We start from the raw sequence: 22,091 nt of genomic DNA, 5'->3' as shown, positions 1-22,091 counted from the left end.
AGGGCTGTTCATTCTGTATATCATACATCTCTGATTCCCACCTAGATTGTCGCCAAGTCTTCTCTACTTATCTTGCAGTTGCAATCACGTGACAAGTTGGCCATGACCTACTTAAATGTAAATATTACATCATAAACAGTTCGATGACTTTACTCACTGCTACAGAAGCTGGGCTCAGTGACGTCATTCCTCCGTCTCAGTACGTTATACTATAGGCAGCTCAGACAGAGTCTACATGTATAACGCTAACCTCTCACAAAAAGAAAAAAAATGCGACTTACGACCAAAATATAAATGATAAAAATGACAGTTACCATAAATATCCACTTAAAACCAGCAAAATACGATTATATATTTAGAGACTGGAATGTTTTGAAAATTTCAACGTTCTTTTTAATTTTCAAGGTTTTTTTTTTTTATTTCAAAGTTTTTTTTTTGATAAACTTTGCGTACTAAGAAGCAATTGCATGACTATCAGGGACTTGGAAGATGCACGATCCAGCTAGTCTTCAAGTAGCTGCAGGTCTTTAGCTCTCTGCGCGGTCTGATCAAAATAGTCGTGATTTATTTTGTAAAAAAAAAAAAAAGCACCGCAGACCTATTTCCTTGCTGGACTTTGCTGTGAATCCCTCTGGCGTTGTTAGAACTGTTTTCAGAAACAAAATGATGGCATTCAGTTAAAATTTTCAAACCTTCTACAATTGTTACCCTCGGTGTGAAAAGTAAGTTTGCAGACACAATCACCTCGATGATTTCAACTAAATGCACTGTGACGAACCTACGAAAATAAAAATTAATGTGTAGCTCTGAGTGCAAGATGGGGTCTTCAATAAAGCGCTTTAATTTCAAATTTAGACAATTTTCAATATTTACCCCAATTTATATATGGCTGTAGAAAAATGCATCATTTTTATTTAACAATATTCTAAAATACAATTTTCAATATTTACCCCAATTTATATGTGGCTGTAGAAAAATGCATCATTTTTATTTAACAATATTCTTAAATACATGTACTCTTAAAAATATCGGTAAAATTTTAAAATGTGTGCGACACATCGAAAGCGGCGAATATGTTATTTAAAGATACAAATACAGATTTGGATATTTCAACACCTTTAATCCTAAGAAAGGAACGTAGAATGGGATTCCCTGATGTCCTGTTTAACAGCTGAGGAGTTTAACATAGGATCAAATATTGTTAATTCGATGAAATATTTTTATTGCTTTGTATTACTAGTATATTATTTTTCAAATTATTTTTTATAGTGCCAAATATATTGAGAGCAAAAAAAGTTTTATACATTGCCTTGCATAACGTACAATGTCAAACGAGAAATGGGTTTTAATATGATACAGATGTAGTTATACTTAGAAATGTATATTAAAATGTAAATATATATATGCTTTAAAAACGATATACATACGTTGCATTAAAAATAAGACTACCCAACTCAGAACATAAATTAACTTTTTATTAAAACCTATAAAAGTTTATATTTAGACATTCTTTTATATGTTATTGACAAAAACAGTATGCAAAAACGACGTAAAATTAAAATTGTTTTTAAAACTGATGCAACGAGTATATCAAAATATTGAATTATTTTTTTTCTTTTTTACAGCTTGTCTACTAATGTGTTTCAATTAGAGGAAAATGTTTCAAAATCTCCTGAAAAAAGAAACCCACAGGGACTTAGTATTGTGTTTGTTTAGTATAGCTAGACTTTTTCAGGCATTTGATAAAATCGTTACTAATATTAAAGTGATACATTCTACTGGCAATGTGTGACATCAGATATTTTAATAATATTTTTTTAAAGCATTAAAATATATAACTTGGTAACATAAATGTGTACGATATAAAAAGCCAATCTCTCTCTCTCTCTCTCTCTCTCTCTCTCTCTCTCTCTCTCTCTCTCTCTCATTTCAATCTACGAAAGTTTTAATATCTGCAAATTCAAAAGAGGAACCATGCAGCCGAGAGGGAATATAAAATTCTATTTTATTCGAAATTACTGGCCTATCATTATACAGATTATTATTGAATATAAATCAAGACTACATCAATCTATATCAGAAATTTGTAAAAACTGATACCCATAAATCTCTCACATATACGCCAAACAACAATAGATGCCCCCGATCGTTGATGGCAATCTGGAATACCGTTAAAAATCGGAATAATGACGGGCATAAAGATGAGATGACACCTTCCATATTGGAAATTTTCGGGTGCACTAACGATTTTTCCATCATTCCGAGGGTAGTTTAGAATTCAATTTCTTTGATCAACAATGGAGATTAAGTTGCTGATATATTCATCGGAAGCATCAAGATATCGAGAGCGACAATGCGACCACATAGCGGCCCGGGCCTCAATCAGCCAAGGTCATACACAATCCATGCACTGTTTCACTACGCTGGTCCATGTATTAGTGTTTAACGGCAACCGTGTCTCCCAATGTACGCATCTATAATTAAACCGGTAATTACTAGATTTCCGATACCACGAAATACCCAGGGGAGGGTCGGTTTTACCCCGAGTCCTGGCGTCCTAGCTGTGTGCCTAGATTCCACGGAAAACCGCCGGCCGGACACACGGAACTCGGACGCGTGTATATAAAGGAGTAAACTACCAAAATATCCCAACACCGGACCAGAGTATGTTCCCAAAAGAAGAAAAAAGGCTTAAACAAAGATGATAGAAGGCCCGTGGAATCGATAGAAGCTGGAAGAGAGTCGGCCCCCCAATGATCTCGTCAAAAATCGATATCAAAAATAACAAACTTATCCCAGATTCTACACACAGGCAAGATTCTTTGTAGGTTTGTATGATGAATGCAGAAAGTCCCAATCAGACTCCGTGAATAATAAAAATCGGACCAAGAGAATCCGGCGACAGCGGAGCGGGGGACGCAATTCTCGGGCGATATTTGGCGCCATTCTTGGTCGATCGTCTGCGGGTTGGGTGCTGGACTCTCTGGACCGCGTGCGCCGGGTCTAATCACGCTGGATTTATTTTCGGAGTCACGAGAACTGATTTTTTTCTTCTCTTTTTCTCTCTAACCATCTCTCTCTACTTTCCTATTGGAGTGATTGTCGACGCGGACAAAATAGGAAGTATTGACCAAGATGGCTCTGTGAATTCATAGATCTCCATACGTCCCTTATGCTGTGGTAGGTTCGGGAGGAATTGCAATGGATTAAAAAGGAAGTTGTAATAACGAGGAGGAAATTGTCGCTAACACTGTTGATAGAATCATCTACAAAGTGTTTTCAACATAGTTCAAGGATTAAACAAGTAAGTCGTTAATACGCGTTTAAATTAAATGAAGTGTTGTTTCATTGTACTTAAAATATTAATTAAACTGAGACGAGATAGACGCCGTATTTGGCTTGTTAAGGGCTTTATTAACTTTGTTAAGACTGCCGCCTGTGTATGTGATGGCGAGCAAAAATCGATTTTAGCGTAAAAGCAAAAATAAATGTGAAAATTAAGCGGAATTTTACTACATCGACGCCCTTTTCTGGCAATTTTTCCGGTGACGAAATTAAAGCTTTCTGCTTATTAGAATTCCCGTCTGTCAAAAGTCAGGCATGAAGACGAATGCCGTTCTCTTATAGAGACCTCATAGTAATCAATTTTATATATTGATTTGTAGAACTATCGATGCTTTTAAATCGAGGTACTTACAAGAGATGAATGATCTCAAACAAAAAAAAACAAAAAAAGCAATTAATATTATTAATTAATATAGTGTCAAACTAACGAGGAGATATACACAAAATAAATAACAGTTTTATTCCCATTGTTCTTGAGAGTGAAAGAACTAAATGGAGAGAAAGAAACACAAGGACAAAACGCAAATATATTTCATTATGCAAAAAGGTTATTTGAAGGGCGTTTCAGCCAAACTGACATAAAATTCCATTGAACTAAATTGGTCTGATGGGATTTCGCTCATTTTGTCTAATTAACTCGACGAATTTATAAAGAGAGGAATAAATTCAGCCAGCAATCAATACAACGGAAGTGAATCAAACACCAGGTGCTCTACGCTTTTAATTTGAAAATCAAACAAGAAAATGAATTGCGTCTAAATCAGAGAGAGAGAGAGAGAGAGAGAGAGAGAGAGAGAGAGAGAGTTTTGGTGGTATGATCATACATGTACTTGATTATTTGATGGTGAAAACAAAAGGAGTAGGCACAAGTTCTGAAAACTTAGAACACGCTTTCGTACATAAGTAGTGATGTTAACTTGTGAACACAAAAGTATCAAAGGTCAAGAAATACATGTCCGCATAAAAAGTGGTTGAAATTTTGACAGTAGATAAACATACATATAATTTACGAGAGAGAGAGAGAGAGAGAGAGAGAGAGAGAGAGAGAGAGAGAGAGAGAGAGAGAGAGAATGTAATTATTTATCTCGCCACGAGTTTTGGAACCAGGGAAGGCTTCATGAAATGGTCATTATAAAAAAAACACGATGGAAACTTTTACATATTATAATATTAGAGGAAGCTCTTGTTAGCGTTGACAGTAATTCATTTAAGCGGCGGAAATTTTCAGCAGTGAATTCGTCAATATATTGGAAAGACCAACGCATAAATGAAAGTACGCACAGTGAAACTAAAATGACATATGATAGAAAATGGTCTTATTCCATATTTACAGAGGAAATGAATGTTTTATTGTATGTTTACAAGTGAGTGTATGGAATTATTGAGCAATTGTTTTTTAAAGCAATATTAGCTTTAATTTTTTATGAAAATGTTATACATGCAATGACAAAAATATCATGGTTTTTGAACCTCTGTTGCCCTAAGTTTTGTTGGAAAAGCCGTTAATAAACCATAATTGAAGCAAAATTGAATTTTTGTCGTTCTGTACAAAAATTGAATTGTTATATATAATATTCCTTAGAAGAAAAATCTTTCTTCTGACAAAAATTAAAGATTTTTTTAAAAAAATCTTGATACATGTATTTTTTATACAAGTTAAGTTACACGCAGACTAAGCATACTAGCAGGTTTTTCCAGCAAAATAAAATTCTAAAAAATACAGCTCATATTGCTTTAACATGAAGTTTTGGTACAAACCAAGACTTTTATGTTTTATTTACTTCAGTTATACTTTCAAAGTTGATGTTATTTCTATATTTAAGGTAGATGCTAGATAGAGGTCACCGGTAGATTTATTATTTTAAAGCCAATTGAAATGTCAAATACATTACACGTATATGTACACTGATATTGGAAATTTCATGAATCAACTTTTCGTCTTTATTTAATAATTATTATCAACAATTATTGTTATCATAATCGAAATGGAAAAAAATGTTTAGGGATACTGAATGGTTTATATATTACCTTACAAATGAACTGAAAGTTTTAAAAATAATTGATTAATATATAAAAAAAAAACCGCATTGACTATCCAGCCCTCCCGAGGAAAGGATTTTTTTCCCTCCAAAAGTGTAAAATTGATTTTATGGTCAATAACTATAGCATGATCTCAATTGACAGTTTAAAGAGAGGGAATTTGGTTTAATATACAATCTGTCTTGTGTGAACGGCTCCTAGAAATCCATTTACTTGAACAATGTACACGCCCTCTAGTTATCTCGGGATCCTTTTATTAAACAAGACAAGAAATGCAATTATCAAGATCAAGTCCAATTTTTTGGCATTTTGCCAGCTTCCGTTTCAAAATGCCGGATGACAGTTGCAATTCCAGATTTGCAACGTCATTATTCTAGTTTCTGACTGTCATTTGACGAAACAAAGTCGGGGATCCCTGTATCTCAGAGAGAGAGAGAAAGAGAGAGAGAGAGAAAGAGAGAGAGAGAGAGAGAGTGAGTCCACCCCTTAAAAAATTAAAGTCTGGCAATAATCCAAAGGCATAGTATTTATAAACTTGGGTTGGGGTTCCCCCGGGACATTTTCCTTTCGTGTAACCACCAGATAATAGTCTTGTTTTACTAAACGTATTGGCATGGTAATTTTTTTATGACATACACCTGGGACTTTCGTTATAGGCAGAGAAAAAAATAATGTACAAATATAAAGATAGTAATTGTGTTTAATGCCTCCATAAAATTCAAACGCGGACTAAGCTGGGTATTAGATGCAGGTTATTGCTTTGCACAGAGAGAGAGAGAGAGAGAGAGAGAGAGAGAGAGAGAGAGAGAGCGAGAGAGAGAGAGAGAGAGAGATAAATCAATTTATTAACAATGACGAACTTTTAGTCTCATAATCCCCTCTAATAAATTATCATCTACAAATAGTCGCTATCAAATAGCAAATTACCTATTAGGTTTACTACCATGAAAGTATTATATTCCAATACAAAGTGCATTACATATTTTAGATCTTCTTTTATCTCGATCCTCATACCTCCGACGCAGTTTTATCAAGGGAAGTCAGAAACTGCGGAAAATATCAATAAAACATAGCGGTCCTTTAACAGTGTGAGCGGTCCAGTGATAGTGCGAGTGGTCCAGTGATAGTGTGAGCGGTCCAGCGATAGTGTGAGCGGTCCAGTGATAGTGTGAGCGGTCCAGTGATAGTGTGAGCGGTCCAGTGATAGTGTGAGCGGTCCAGTGATAGTGTGAGCGGTCCAGTGATAGTGTGAACGGTCCAGTGATAGTGTGATGAAAGTATGAGCGGTCCAGTGATAGTGTGAGCGGTCCAATTATAGTGTGAGCGGTCCAGTGATAGTGTGAGCGGTCCAGTTATAGTGTGAGCGGTCCAGTTATAGTGTGAGCGGTCCACTTATAGTGTGAGCGGTCCAGTGATAGTGTGAGCGGTCCAGTGATAGTGTGAGCGGTCCAGTGATAGTGTGAACGGTCCAGTAATAGTGTGAGCGGTCCAGTGATAGTGTGAGCGGTCCAATTATAGTGTGAGCGGTCCAGTGATAGTGTGAGCGGTCCACTTATAGTGTGAGCGGTCCAGTGATAGTGTGAGCGGTCCAGTGATAGTGTGAGCGGTCCAGTGATAGTGTGAACGGTCCAGTGATAGTGTGAACGGTCCAGTGATAGTGTGATGAAAGTATGAGCGGTCCAGTGATAGTGTGAGCGGTCCAATTATAGTGTGAGCGGTCCAGTGATAGTGTGAGCGGTCCAGTTATAGTGTGAGCGGTCCAGTTATAGTGTGAGCGGTCCACTTATAGTGTGAGCGGTCCAGTGATAGTGTGAGCGGTCCACTTATAGTGTGAGCGGTCCAGTGATAGTGTGAGCAGTCCAGTGATAGTGTGAGCGGTCCAGTGATAGTGTGAACGGTCCAGTGATAGTGTGAACGGTCCAGTGATAGTGTGATGAAAGTATGAGCGGTCCAGTGATAGTGTGAGCGGTCCAATTATAGTGTGAGCGGTCCAGTGATAGTGTGAGCGGTCCAGTTATAGTGTGAGCGGTCCAGTTATAGTGTGAGCGGTCCACTTATAGTGTGAGCGGTCCAGTGATAGTGTGAGCGGTCCACTTATAGTGTGAGCGGTCCAGTGATAGTGTGAGCGGTCCAGTGATAGTGTGAGCGGTCCAGTGATAGTGTGAGCGGTCCAGTTATAGTGTGAGCGGTCCACTTATAGTGTGAGCGGTCCAGTGATAGTGTGAGCGGTCCAATTATAGTGTGAGCGGTCCAGTGATAGTGTGAGCGGTCCAGTTATAGTGTGAGCGGTCCACTTATAGTGTGAGCGGTCCAGTGATAGTGTGAGCAGTCCAGTGATAGTGTGAGCGGTCCAGTTATAGTGTGAGCGGTCCAGTGATAGTGTGAGCGGTCCAGTTATAGTGTGAGCGGTCCAGTTATAGTGTGAGCGGTGCAGTTATAGTGTGAGCGGTGCAGTGATAGTGTGAGCGGTCCAGTGATAGTGTGAGCGGTCCACTTATAGTGTGAGCGGTCCAGTGATAGTGTGAGCGGTCCAGTGATAGTGTGAGCGGTCCAGTTATAGTGTGAGCGGTCCACTTATAGTGTGAGCGGTCCAGTGATAGTGTGAGCGGTCCAGTGATAGTGTGAGCGGTCCAGTTATAGTGTGAGCGGTCCACTTATAGTGTGAGCGGTCCAGTGATAGTGTGAGCGGTCCAGTGATAGTGTGAGCAGTCCAGTGATAGTGTGAGCGGTCCAGTGATAGTGTGAACGGTCCAGTGATAGTGTGAACGGTCCAGTGATAGTGTGATGAAAGTATGAGCGGTCCAGTGATAGTGTGAGCGGTCCAATTATAGTGTGAGCGGTCCAGTGATAGTGTGAGCGGTCCAGTTATAGTGTGAGCGGTCCAGTTATAGTGTGAGCGGTCCACTTATAGTGTGAGCGGTCCAGTGATAGTGTGAGCGGTCCACTTATAGTGTGAGCGGTCCAGTGATAGTGTGAGCGGTCCAGTGATAGTGTGAGCGGTCCAGTGATAGTGTGAGCGGTCCAGTTATAGTGTGAGCGGTCCACTTATAGTGTGAGCGGTCCAGTGATAGTGTGAGCGGTCCAATTATAGTGTGAGCGGTCCAGTGATAGTGTGAGCGGTCCAGTTATAGTGTGAGCGGTCCACTTATAGTGTGAGCGGTCCAGTGATAGTGTGAGCGGTCCAGTGATAGTGTGAGCGGTCCAGTTATAGTGTGAGCGGTCCAGTGATAGTGTGAGCGGTCCAGTTATAGTGTGAGCGGTCCAGTTATAGTGTGAGCGGTGCAGTTATAGTGTGAGCGGTGCAGTGATAGTGTGAGCGGTCCAGTGATAGTGTGAGCGGTCCACTTATAGTGTGAGCGGTCCAGTGATAGTGTGAGCGGTCCAGTGATAGTGTGAGCGGTCCAGTTATAGTGTGAGCGGTCCACTTATAGTGTGAGCGGTCCAGTGATAGTGTGAGCGGTCCAGTGATAGTGTGAGCGGTCCAGTTATAGTGTGAGCGGTCCACTTATAGTGTGAGCGGTCCAGTTATAGTGTGAGCGGTCCAGTGATAGTGTGAGCGGTCCAGTGATAGTGTGAGCGGTCCACTTATAGTGTGAGCGGTCCAGTGATAGTGTGAACGGTCCAGTGATAGTGTGAGCGGTCCAGTGATAGTACGAGCGATCCAGTGATAGTACGAGCGGTCCAGTGATAGTGTGAGCGGCCGAACGGTCCAGTGATAGTACGAGCGGTCCAGTTATAGTGTGAGCGGTCCAGTGATAGTGTGAGCGGTCCAGTTATAGTGTGAGCGGTCCAGTAATAGTACAAGCGGTCCCGTAATACTGCGAGCGGTCCAAAAATAGTGTGAGCAGAACTCTACTATCCTGAGGGCTTATGTACGAGAAATATATCTAGAAGAAGCAACTACAGTGTCCTTAGCGAGAGATGATAAAAAAGCATGCTCTATCTCTCTATTTTTTTCGGAGGGGGTCTTCCATATATATATTTTTAAAAATTCTTACAGGTGTTGTATTGATTTGAAATAAAACATCTATCTATGTCGATCTTCAACAAACTTACATGTACGCATTTCTGTCAAAATGACTACCGGTATATCTAAAACATCTCCCACATTCCAACACAAACATATAAATAAAAAAGAATTTTAAAGCATGCAGTTATCTAAACAGCAATGTGCAGTTCGGGTCCACTAAATCACACGTACTACAGCGGTCTATAGGACTGTGGATGGTTAACACACTTACCGTCAGAATTGATTTACAGCTCTGGGTATATCATAATTTTGGTCGTAAACTTTTATTAGGTAAATGAAAATTGCAAAACTTTTTAATTTTATATTTTTCTTTATCTTTATCACAGAGCTAACTATTTTTCTAAATGAGATTAATAATGTAGCCTATAAAAATGACCTCGACATTTAAGCAAATTTAACACAGAATTTTCCTACTGAACACCAGGTGTAGGGTATGGATGTGAAAAATAATTTGCGGTCTTCTTATATTTTTTGTTGTTGGTTTTTTTGTTTATATTAAGGTAAATAAGGAAGTTCTAGAATGGGATTGAGCTCACAATATAGAACAGAGTGATGGCGAACCATCTGTTACCCCGATATATCATTAAATTTGATCGTCTGTATTAAAGTTTCGATTATAATTAGAAATGGCTCCCAGCGATAAAACATATACGGGCGTTAGTTAGTTAAAGTCTGTGTTGCATATGTGGGTAGATTTCTATTAGATATATATCTTCCCTATTCATCTACAAAGTTGGGCGTCATTTCGTACATATTGTGAATATTTTGAGTAGGTTGAAAAGATGTAATAATTTCATTGTTGTGGACGGCATAGCTGAAGAACAAAAGCCACTCTAATATTGTGTCTCTAATCTATAAATAAGTAATAAATCCGCAAAATTTTCCAAGTATAGGACATAAGCAAACCACCGTTTTATAGAAGTTAAAACCCATACCGTATAGTGAATTTTAATCCGGAGGGGAAAAAACTGCATAGGTATATATCAATGGGCCGGCTTTTATCGTATATCAAATTTTTGTCGATACTTCAACTCGGCAAACAAGCGTGTGACATCGCTGTTATATTGACAATTAATAGACGTGGTGTGTTCAATCCGCTCGTACAACAATCACCGATCGTTTTACCTCAAGTATATGCACAAACCTCCCATTAATTCTCAATCCTTTAACCTTTTTTTATGCAGAGATACAGAGATACAAACACAGCTACAGAACTTATTGGACTATCGAGTAATAATGACCGGCGCACTGCCGATATGCGATGGTGTTTTGAATGGAGAACTTAGCCTTTCCAGTAAGACTTGCAGGTTTTGTCGATAAAAGAGCGACCGACTTAGTTCAGAAAACACCATATGTTGCCGAGGAAGCGGACACTGAATTTACGTTACTACACGAAGTGTGCAACTTCCCACCGAAGACTCCCTTCAGTTCAACGACAAACTCGCGCGTGTGACAGAATTGCGTGCAAACAAGCTCTTTTACAGGGATTATTCACCATGATCTGATAAAAGAATATGTCTCCAGGCTATTGTGTGCGTTTCAAATACTTCCAAAGCACAGAGTCGTCCGGAAAATTTAGCGCCTTTACCTCAAATGCCAATCCAGGCTGAGACTGGTGAATTCCTCATGGAATTCCTCTAAAATCTGGCCTGTGATTCGGAAATCGGCTGCTGACTTAATTGTCATCGGTGCTGCGGCGCTTATTATTTCCTTATCCAAGTTGACAGTCATCAGAAAACAAAGCTTGCAGCTTAGCTGGGCTGATATATTGTTGTTTTTGTTTTACAACTATCATTCGGGGGAAGAAATAAAAATATTGTCGTCCTTGTTTTAATCAGTAAATTACTCAATACGCTTTGGATGCATCAAATATGATAACTATGCTAAGCAAATAGCGACGGAATGCAAAACAAATAATCAGGAGAAGACACGAACATTTTTTTTCTCGAATTGCAGATGTCTATTACGTTGAATGCACGCAAGCGCGCTAGTGATTCTGGTGTCACCGTGAAATACACACCCTGTGCAAAAACAGACGAGCATACAGACGAGGACAATGTGGAAGAGGAAATAGCCGTCATAAATAAAGAAAAGAAACCGTTACCGAACGATGATTACAAAAACGAAAAGATGGCCAACCAAACAGCAAATGGACCGCGCCATCTTCCTTCCAACTCCGGGGTTTTTAACAATCCTCATTCTAGATGGAGGATTGTGGGAGATCGAATGAGTTCTTCCAGTTTAACAGGGAGAATCAGTTTATCTTCCCCCGCATACTCCAACAAAACAGTTGAGCAAAAATCACGGTCTACGTCCAAAAATAGCCTCCTAGATCTGTTCGGTACGCGCATAGACAGAAAGGCGCGCTCAAAGAGTTTCGCAGCACGCGGAGATTTGCAACTGTTGAAAAAAGTTCGTTCAGGGGATATAATAACGCCAAGGGAACTGCGCAAACAGCGAAAAAAGGATATCGAAGAGAAGTTCGGCAAAAAGAGTCACCGAACAGACAAATTCGAGACCCTCACGAACTCCACGGACCGGGATGGGTGTAACTGGACCTTTGTGTTTGACCCCTCAGGGCGGCTCGCCTACTGGTGGTCCTCCATCGTCAGTATTGCATTCCTGTACAACTTTTGGGTGATCATTTACCGATTTGCATTCCGAGAAATAAGTAGTGAGAATTTGGCGTTCTGGTTTATTCTGGACTATACGGCTGATTTGCTGTACATTTTGGACGTGGCTTTCCACTTCCGCACGGGTTACCTTGAAGACGGGGTGTTACAAACAGACACGACTAAACTCCGTATACATTATACCAATAGCACTATCTTTTACATTGACTGCTTGTGTCTGTTGCCACTGGATTTCCTTTATCTCTCCATTGGATTTTGCTCAATTTTGCGTTGTTTTCGACTTGTTAAAGTTTATAGATTCTGGGCATTTCTAGACCGAACTGAACGACATACTAATTATCCGAACCTTATGAGGACTGCGACGTTAATGCATTATTTGTTGGCTTTATTTCATTGGAATGCGTGTCTGTATTATATCGTTGCAACGAAACTTGACCGAGATTCCAGGACGTGGGAGATACCCAAAGACACGGATGACGTCTTCCGGACGTACCTGCATGGACTCTACTGGAGTACACTAACGCTCACGACGATTGGCAACCTGCCAACGCCAGCAACCAATCAGCAATACGTTTTCATAATATTCGAAATGATGTTTGGTCTCCTGCTGTTTGCCACTGTTTTGGGACATATTGCCAATATCGTTACCAATATTAGTGCAGCCAGGAAGGACTTTCAAGGTAAGTGGGACTTCAGTCATATTCCCCTTTCCTGTACCTGTGTTACAAAGATGACCACCACTTCAACCTTTTTTATCCAACATACCTACATGTATATAGCTATCATTGCCACAACTCCAATTATTATTACCATTATTACCATCACGATTATTATCTAGAACTCCGAAGAATCTGAGATATTACAATGGGCCTAAGTTCGACTAACATCATCAACCACAGCCCTTACCATTGTCATGACATCATCATTAATGTCATCATCATCATCATCATCATCATCATCATCATCATCATCAAACATTATTCATCACCCTGTTCTCGTCGTCATAATAGCATTATCAATATTACAGACATCGTTAACATCCTCGACATCTTGCATCCTTCAACAATGATATCTATACAACCATAAATATCTTCTTACACAAATTATTTTACCACCATATTATCAATTTATCCAAATTCCGGGTACCTATACAGATAAAAACAATATACTTTATTTCAGGTCGTTTAAGACATTGAAAAAAATACATGGTAATTTAAAATTAAAATCAAAATTTAATGTTTAGACACTCAAAAGCTACTGCATTAAAACTATTTATCTGCAGCACAAGACTAGAAAAATAATATTTTCATTCCTTACAGTTTTATAACTGGGAACTCTGGTTTGTGGTAAATCTTGCGCGAGTTTCGAAGAGGTTTGAGGATTCAATATGTGTTCTGTTTGTGACAGTGCTGACTCGTTAAGACTGAATCTCAAGATTTGTCAATATAAAAATGCCATTGTCTGAAAGATTACCTTAAATATGAAAGATTTAAATTAATCAAAAACGAATTTCTGCATGGAATGAGTTAGACGAGTGTTTGTAATACACTGTAACTGCTTTGGTTTTGATGACATTTTTAGCAGACATTCTCTCTTTGAAATACCATAATAATATTGCTCTGTTGAAATAGTAGTAGATAATTTCTGATTGTAATGTTTTGATATCTTGAAATGTAACTGAATAATTTTCTATTCGTAATGCAGTTTATTTGTTGAAATGCTAGCATATAATTTCTGGTTGTTTAAGATGGCGGTGAATGATTTAGACGGTTTTATGCTGGTTTTCTGATTGGTTGAGATGGCGGTGAATGGTTTAGGCGGTTTTATGCTGGTTTTCTGGTTGGTTAAAATGGTGTTGAACTGTTTTCTGACGGTTTTATGCTGGTGTTCTGTTAAAATGTTAGCAGATAATTTCTGGTTGGTTGAGATGGAGTTGAAAATTTCATGTCTTGTTATATTGTTGTTGTTCTGCTAAAATGTAACCGGATAATTTTCTATTTGTTATGCAGTTGATTTATTGAAATGTTCGCAGATAAATCATGTTTGTTATGCATTTGTTTTATTGAAACGTAAGCAGAAACATTCTGGTTATGATGTTGTTGTTATGCTAAAATGTAACCGGATAATTTTCTATTTGTAATGTAGTTGATTGTTGAAATGTTAGCAGATAATTTCTGGTTGGTTGAGATGGCGGTGGACGGTTTAATGATGCGGTGTGATGCTATCGTCTGGTTAAAGTACGTGAAGTTGTCCGGTATAAGTGTTTATCGTCTGTTGAAATGTAGCGCTTGTACTTGACGCTAGGGTAGGATTCCCACACATCTGACGTAATGTTGGTGCATATATACGCCGGAGTTTGACTTATTGATCAGTTTACTCCATACACTACTTAAAATACATCCGCATTCAGCGACTTCATTTCAGCATTAGTGCTACAGTATTTCTGATCGCGAATCGAAGAAGGTTTCGTAAACAACCCTTATCTAATTATGAAAAAAAATGTTTTGATATAAAATAGAGTTCTGAAAAAAACAAGCCAATCTGCTGGAGAGGGCAGACAGAAATTATATTGATATTGAGTTTTAGTTAGATTTTATTTATTGTCACAGGCTTACCAGACATAACAAATTACATTTTAATAATTACCAGTATTTTTTATCAAAAGAACTTATGAAAAAGAATTGTACTCGTCTTCCAAAGTATATATTAATCTTCCCTTTCTAGTCGTAGGTATTCTAAAGTAGATATTCTTTTAATATTTTTGTTATAATAGTGTCATCATTGTCTTTTTAAATACATTGACCTTAGATTTGGTAATGTAGCATGCATTCTCTCTTAGTTGGGGATGGCATGTGTTTTTATTCAGGTTTTCGACAGACAGGTTTTATGGAGTAACAACTAATAATATTTCGGCATAAATTCATCAGGTTTTATGGCCATATGGTTAATTAATGTGATGGTTCACAGCTTCTAAATGGTGCTATATTAGGTCATGCTGACCGTATTTCCGGCACCTTGGGGGGTTCATCCAGTCGATAAGTCTCGTCGGCTTACGGACCTCGTCAAATTGAATTATGAGTTCAGAATTCAGCCAAAACGAGGAAATATACTACAAAATGGATCACTTTATGGAAGGAATGGAAAAAGAAATGAAATTCTTGACTAAAATCCGCTTTACTAAATGTGTACTACCTAAATTGACAGTCTTTGAGAAGAAAATTTGGGTACATATCGCTAAGATTTTGATAAATAAAGTCTATAATTTTTTTTATAAGGGAATATGTGGACGACTTCTCCCTGTCTTGGTTTGATATTTGCCCCCTGTGGCGGGCCGCTATCTAAACGACAGACCTGCAGACGTATACGCACTCAGTTTTAACTGACGACTTTACATCACAAGCTATCTTGATTTTGCCCTGTTGAAGATAAGCCGCGTCTGAAGAGCAAGCATTTCCAATAAAGATCTAAATATAGAACCAATTCCGTTCCTTTTTAGCGACAGCACAGCAAATGTATTTCCGGAATTTATCTTTGGGTGTTTGTGTAATAAGAATGCAAATACGCCAGCACATAAGGGCATCTCCTTCTCTAGGCGATAATGCTGTACATTTAATTTTTCTGGCTTTGCTGTCGTCTTGCCTCGACTTCTGTCCTCGGCGGCTTGCTTGGTTATTGTATGCTAACGATGATGAGGTTTTAATTCATTCCCGCACTCCGAATAGTATGGAATATCGATCCCGAGCTCTCAAAATAAGATAAAGACTAGGGTGAAAGGAATAAACAATATCGATGAAATAGAATGCAATAATAAAACCCTTCTATCTGTGTATTCTGATTATGATCGCTCTTGTTTTGAGGCGGTCATTAGAATTGAGCGGGTTTAACATTCAGATTCCGTATATTGACTCTCAAGAGAATAAAGCTCATTTGAAAACCATTAGAAATATGAAGACTGTTGATTATTAAACCTGAAATACAATATTCATTTATTTAATTTCATCAAGGATTTTTTTCTTCTGCTGATTTTTTTTAATGAGAAAATCCCTCAAAGGAAATGGTAGTGGATTACGGAGTGCGTACGGTATAGATGAATATAAGGTTTTTAGTGCACAACATTTTTAAAAAAAAAATAAACAAATACAAAAATAACAAAACAGTATGTAAGTCTCGGTATCGAAGATATTGGCTCAATAAGTCAGCCCTACAGGAGAAAAGAGTGCATCAAGATTTCAAACCATTCTTCACTTCATTTTAATCAAACCAATGGCGTCGATACTTTTCATTATTTCAAATTTGATTTCGGCTTTTTCATGATGATTTTTTTTAATGCTTCGAAAAACGATTCATGATTGAATTACTTCAATGGACTGTACTTCACTATCGCACCTTTTTTTGTATGATAAATGTTATCAATGAAAGTTCGTGCAAATAGCGAAGTTTTTAATGTAAATGAACAGACAAAATGTAGCTGTCATTTGGCATCTACCTGTATTTGACGTTAAGATAGCGTCTTGATATCAAATCCACTGTGCATCATTAACACAGGGGGACGTCTTGATCTTTTACAAAGTAAACAGATCAGTATTGAGTGTTAATCGCTATTGACCCGAACCGAGATGACACCGGCAATACACCGGATGGCTGCAACAATGGCGAGCTGCTTCCCGCGATAATCTATAGCTCAAACATCTGTTCCCTAGTCATTTCATCCCGGTATGGGCATCAAATGTATCACTAACGTCACTTTTCCGATATTATGAACAATGCCACACCATCAGTCGTAACTCATACCTATTGTAAGTAAACTAGTACTATTGTACCATCAGCAGACATCGACAAAACATGTCTGTCATGCGTTGTTACAGTTCTCTCTCTCTCTCTCTCTCTCACACATATTCCTGATTATAAGAAAAAGCGACATATGTACATGTATGTGACACGGTTAACTGTTTAGAAGATTTTTCTAAGTTATCTACATTTGATTTTATAAAAACAACTTCAAAATGTAGATGACTAGTTTACTTTACGTGTTTGTCTTAAAGCTGACTTTGCAATCGAGCTAACTGTAGACTGGTTATGTAACATGGATTGAATGCAATAGAGAATATGATATGATATCTACCTAAGTCCCTTTCCCCTCTCCATAGGCATCAGAACCGGGGGGGGGGGGGGGGCTAGGGGGGCTTGGCCCCCCCACTTTTTTTGTAAAGTTAGACGTACCATTAGACACATAGCATAATAGAGGGTTCAGCCCCCCACTTTTTCTCGCAGCAAGCATAATTGATCTGAAATTTACCTTGAAAAGATTGAAATACTGAGAAGTTGGAGTTATAGGTATACCTAGCCCCCCCCCCCCCCCCCCCACCACGGATTAGGAATTTCATGATTTGGGGAAAAAAATTGTGGAAGATAAGAATTATTTTTTTGGTACTATGGTATCCCCCCCCTCCCCCCACGGATTAGGATTTTCATGATTTTGGGAATTAGGTTTTGTCAAGATTTTTGAAGGTTAGTTTAGCCCCCCACTTTCAATTTGCTTCCGACGCCACTGCTATCCCAAATGTTACCATTACACTTGGTTATAAAATGTGGATGCGTTAAGATAGTTTAGGTCTTGACATTTTCTGGAGAGTTTCGTTACATTACTAAGGGAGTTGAATTCTTGAACCATCGATCTCTCTTTTAGTCGGTTCATACTCTGAAGGCGATTTCCCCACCACTACGGACAATTCCCACAATGATTTCCCAGTCACGCGGCCTAAAGGCATTGGATAATGATTGTATTTTTTACAGTATGTGTTTTGCAAAGTCTCTCTCTCTCTCTTTCTCTCTCTCTCCCCATCTCTCTCTCTCTGCCGTATATGATTTTTAAATTACGCTTCAAGAAATGTATATGGAAATGCAAAGATAAGAAATTGTTATGAAATACAATTAGAAATACACGTGGACATGTATAAATACATGTACACTGTATATATATGTATACCGGTAAACGTTTAAAGAATACAGGAAATAGAGATTTTGGCATAGCATTCTGACAATTTACTGTGGAATCATTAGATTTCGTGGTGGCTCAATTTTCGTGGAATTCGTGGTTACCTCTCATCCACGAATTAACATCCTCCACGAATTAATAAATTAGGGTATTAAAGTGATATTTCCTTTGTAGGTTTTAGAGAATACACGAAGTTACGTCCCCATGAACCTGTGAAATTTAAGCAATCCACGAAAATTGCCCCCCCCCCCCCAATGAAATTTAATGATTCCACAGTAGTCGCCATACAATCAATTAGATACCGTATTCCCAAAACTTGTTGTAATTCTCGTTTCGCCCAATTTACATCTTGTCTGGTGGCCAAAACAATAGAAATAATGTAAATTATCATTTATATGGAGCTCACCAGAGCGTCAGACCTTTTACAGTTTCTTATTTCCTATTAATGCTGAAATGGTAATAGCTTAAGATCGACCCCGCTTCCCTCTCGTGCTGCACACCAGACTCCAACCCTCCGAGGAAATGACTTGCCTAGATGCACAGAACATTCTAACAAAGTGTCTATTGTTAACCCCTTCGGCGCGTTCGATTCGCTTTCTCGAAATACCCCTGCGGGTTTGCTGCAATCTATGGTCACGATTTTCGAAGTTGCCTGTCATCAAGTAAAGCACGCAAAGGATTCTGTGGCAAAGTGAATCAGAATTAGCGCCCTGTTGATGACTTGTGTGCCCCTAGATCCTCAAGGAAAAAAAATTGGGGATAAGAATATAGCTGAATTGTTGTGGTGTAATGAAGGTAATTGAGGAATCGAGTCCACGAATGCTCTTTAGACGCGGAAGTTCTGCGGCAACTTTCAGAATTTCTTTTTTCTTTCCTTCGTTCTATATAATTTATATTAAATTAGATTACAGCGATCACTGTATTTCAGATAGAAAAGTAAGAGGTGGGCTTTAATAAAATTGGGAGAATCGACACCATTATAACGGTGTGTTTAATGTGGGATTGAATGTTCGTTCAAAAGAATTTTGATTAAAACCTAAATTAAAACCAGTATTGTTACTGCATGTAAAACTCGAATGTGTACAATGATTGCGGAAACGGATTATTGGTATATATTTTCGACACAAAAAAAATAGAAAAAAGATTGAATTTCATGTAACCATGAACTCGAATATAAAGGTAGCACTGTAGAATTAAAAAAAATCTTATTGGTTAAATATTGTATTCTTATAAATGCGGTTCATTTCGTTGTTCGCTCAGTTATCATAAACATGGTGTTAACAGTTATTTAGGGCAAATATTGGGTTAGTCACATTTGTCTTAATCAATATTGTAACATTTATGCTAATGAGAGAATAAAATTGTCCAAAGCGGTTTACTTACAAAATTTCATTACAATGTATTCTGGTATGTGTGTGTGTGAGAGAGAGAGAGAGAGAGAGAGAGAGAGAGAGAGAGAGAGAGAGAGAGGGAGGGTCAACCAATAAAAAAGGCCCTAAAAGCAGATGTCGACTGCCCTCCCTTCTTCCTTCTTTTTCTGAACGTATTGTGCTGAAGGGAAGTGGCGAAAGAATGACGCGCATCAATTGCTAAACAGCTTGCAATAATCCCCGAGGGGACACTGATGTTGATTATATATTGCCCGGGGGATATCGATAATATTCAACTGCGCCATTTTTACTTCACGACAGACTGAAATTGGGTGCTCTTTCGTACGATTTACAAACAGTCTAAATTTAGCTACATGCTCAAGTGTTTGATCAATCTGTATCGCATCTTAAATAATATGTCTTTACTAGCTGACATAAATGCCTCTTCCAAATGTACAATCTATAGATATTTAGTTGATCATTGTACCTTGCAGTCATATCTAACAAAAAGAAGTCCTTTACAATATAAGAAACTTATATGTAAATTAAGATTATCATCCCATTGTCTTACCATCGAAACTGGCAGATATAACAATGTTCCATTACAAAGACGTTTATGTCCTCTATGTACTTTAGATATAGAAGATGAATATCATTTTATATTGAAATGTCCCTATTACTGTAACTTAAGAGAAAAATTCCTTAAGAAGTTTTATTATATTAAACCCTCTGTCTTTAAATTAATTCTATTATTGTCAACACAAAATGTAAAGGATTTGTGCAATTTAGGTAAATATATTAAGAATGCTTTTGTAATCAGAAAACTTCATGTATAAACTTGCCTTTTTCAAGTGACCAGTATATGTATTATAACATGTGTATATTAATTGTATATGTCTATGAGCTGTACAGCTGTTGACTAATAAACAATACAATACTTTTATCCTGAAATATTAACCCTTCGAATCTCAAATGTATAATTTCCATCCGAAATCACCCCTCCTCCAATAAGCTATAATAAATTAAAACAACAATAAAAGTCTCAGTATTGTTCATCTCAATCGAGTGCACATTTCCTATCACTGATTGATAAGAAGTAGGGATGTGGTATATATATATATATATATAGCAAACATTTGTCAGTATGGAGAATTTGGTAAAATTCCTAAGATTAATTTTATGCCGCTATTTTCCATGCTTGAATTTAGGTAAACAAGTAAGACCATTAAAGGAATGGGGCTAAATACCTTGCTTTGTTGGTGAAATTAGTCCCAAGAATATTCCAAGTGATATGTTCAAATATAGACCATGAATTTGCATTGTTACAAAATTAAACTCGGTGGAAATTTAGGTAAACGGGGTATTTCTATCCCTAATCAACCCCATAACAATGGACCATCGATTTGAAAGGATTTTATAAAAGTTATACCATTACACATAAAAACAAGATATCAGACAGCCGCAGACGGGAAAAGATTACGACTAAACATCGAACGCGGTTGACAACGGTACGTGTATTGGAAAATCCGATGAATATTTCTCCCGTGTGTTGTAATTTCGTTGTTTCCTAAAATAATGATCTGGTTCTACAGTCACATATATATCATCTTGATGTCGCTTCTGACAGCAATTTATTTGGACAACCATTTGCAATGCTTGGGTTCTTATGGAATTTTCGACTTCGTAACCCGTTTTTATCCGATCGATCAAATTCCCGGTCGATTTCTGGTTTTTTTTCGCAGCGCGGTCGCCCGCGGAGGAATATGCGTTTTAATTCCAAACGGAGGGTTAATCGTCGTCACTTATCTCCTGGAAATAAAATATATTGCATGTTTGCTATTCAGTTCAATGAAATTAGATTGGTACCGCTCCAATCAAGACGTGAGCGCCGGAGCTTTAAATACAGTCAAGTCGCTTTCTGACAAAAGGGGCATTCTTGCACATAAAATGGCCGGAGGGTATATAATAAAATCTGGGGGGTTCTCGTCCAAGTGGCGGTTTTTCAGTACACACACAAAGATCTTTGATAAGTATTTTTTTTAACTGTAATTTTTGCTTATGAAGAATAAATGTGGTATGGGACACCTCCATGTTGTGACGTTATATGTTTATCGAAATAAACAATACAATGAAGTCTAATCATATAAGTAGTTTCTTTCTCAATATTATCACCTAACAGCGTGGCACAGTGGGTTAGAGGGTTTAGTACGAATCTGTAAGTCATGAGTTCGAATCCCGCTGGGGGTTTTACATTTTCAACCTCTCCAAAAAATTTCAAAAAAACTATTTTTTTTTGTTAAATAGTGTAAAATTTGAAAATTCTAAACCGGTGAAAGTTTTTTGATTTAATGTACTTTAATCCACATTAATATCGACAAATGTCCCATACCACCTTAATAAAAAGAAAGAAAACCCGTATAAGTTGTTTTAATAAGATGTCAATTTTACTCTATTCCGATTATACGAAGCAAAGGTGAGAAGAAACAACGCAGTTTGGTTTTTAACGTAATAGCCGTCACGATAATTTGGTACATAATTGTATTTATGAGTTCTAAAAACAGAGAGTTTGAGGAGAATGGCTCGAATCGCTCGTCCGGAACCGATTTTTTAATTCGTAGCGTTCCTGATTAATTGTCAATCAATGAACGAGGTATTAGTTTTATTTTAATCAAACTGTT

General features: G+C 37.9%; 1 protein-coding gene across 1 annotated transcript in view; it reads left to right on the top strand.

Moving 5' to 3' along the window:
- Positions 1-2,202: 2,202 nt before the first annotated feature.
- LOC105348121 (cyclic nucleotide-gated channel rod photoreceptor subunit alpha) overlaps positions 2,203-22,091 on the top strand; it is a 41,544-nt gene continuing 21,655 nt past the window's right edge. Inside the window, exons 1-2 of the mRNA XM_034473509.2 lie at positions 2,203-3,304; positions 10,600-12,728. Of these exons, the coding sequence (XP_034329400.2) occupies positions 11,372-12,728 (1,357 nt within the window). The 5' untranslated portion in view covers positions 2,203-3,304; positions 10,600-11,371. The remainder of the gene's footprint in view (positions 3,305-10,599; positions 12,729-22,091) is intronic.

The sequence above is a fragment of the Magallana gigas genome, chromosome 8 (genome assembly GCF_963853765.1).
Source record: "Magallana gigas chromosome 8, xbMagGiga1.1, whole genome shotgun sequence".
Lineage (NCBI taxonomy): Eukaryota > Metazoa > Mollusca > Bivalvia > Ostreida > Ostreidae > Magallana > Magallana gigas.
This window is presented reverse-complemented; position numbering and strand designations above follow the sequence as displayed.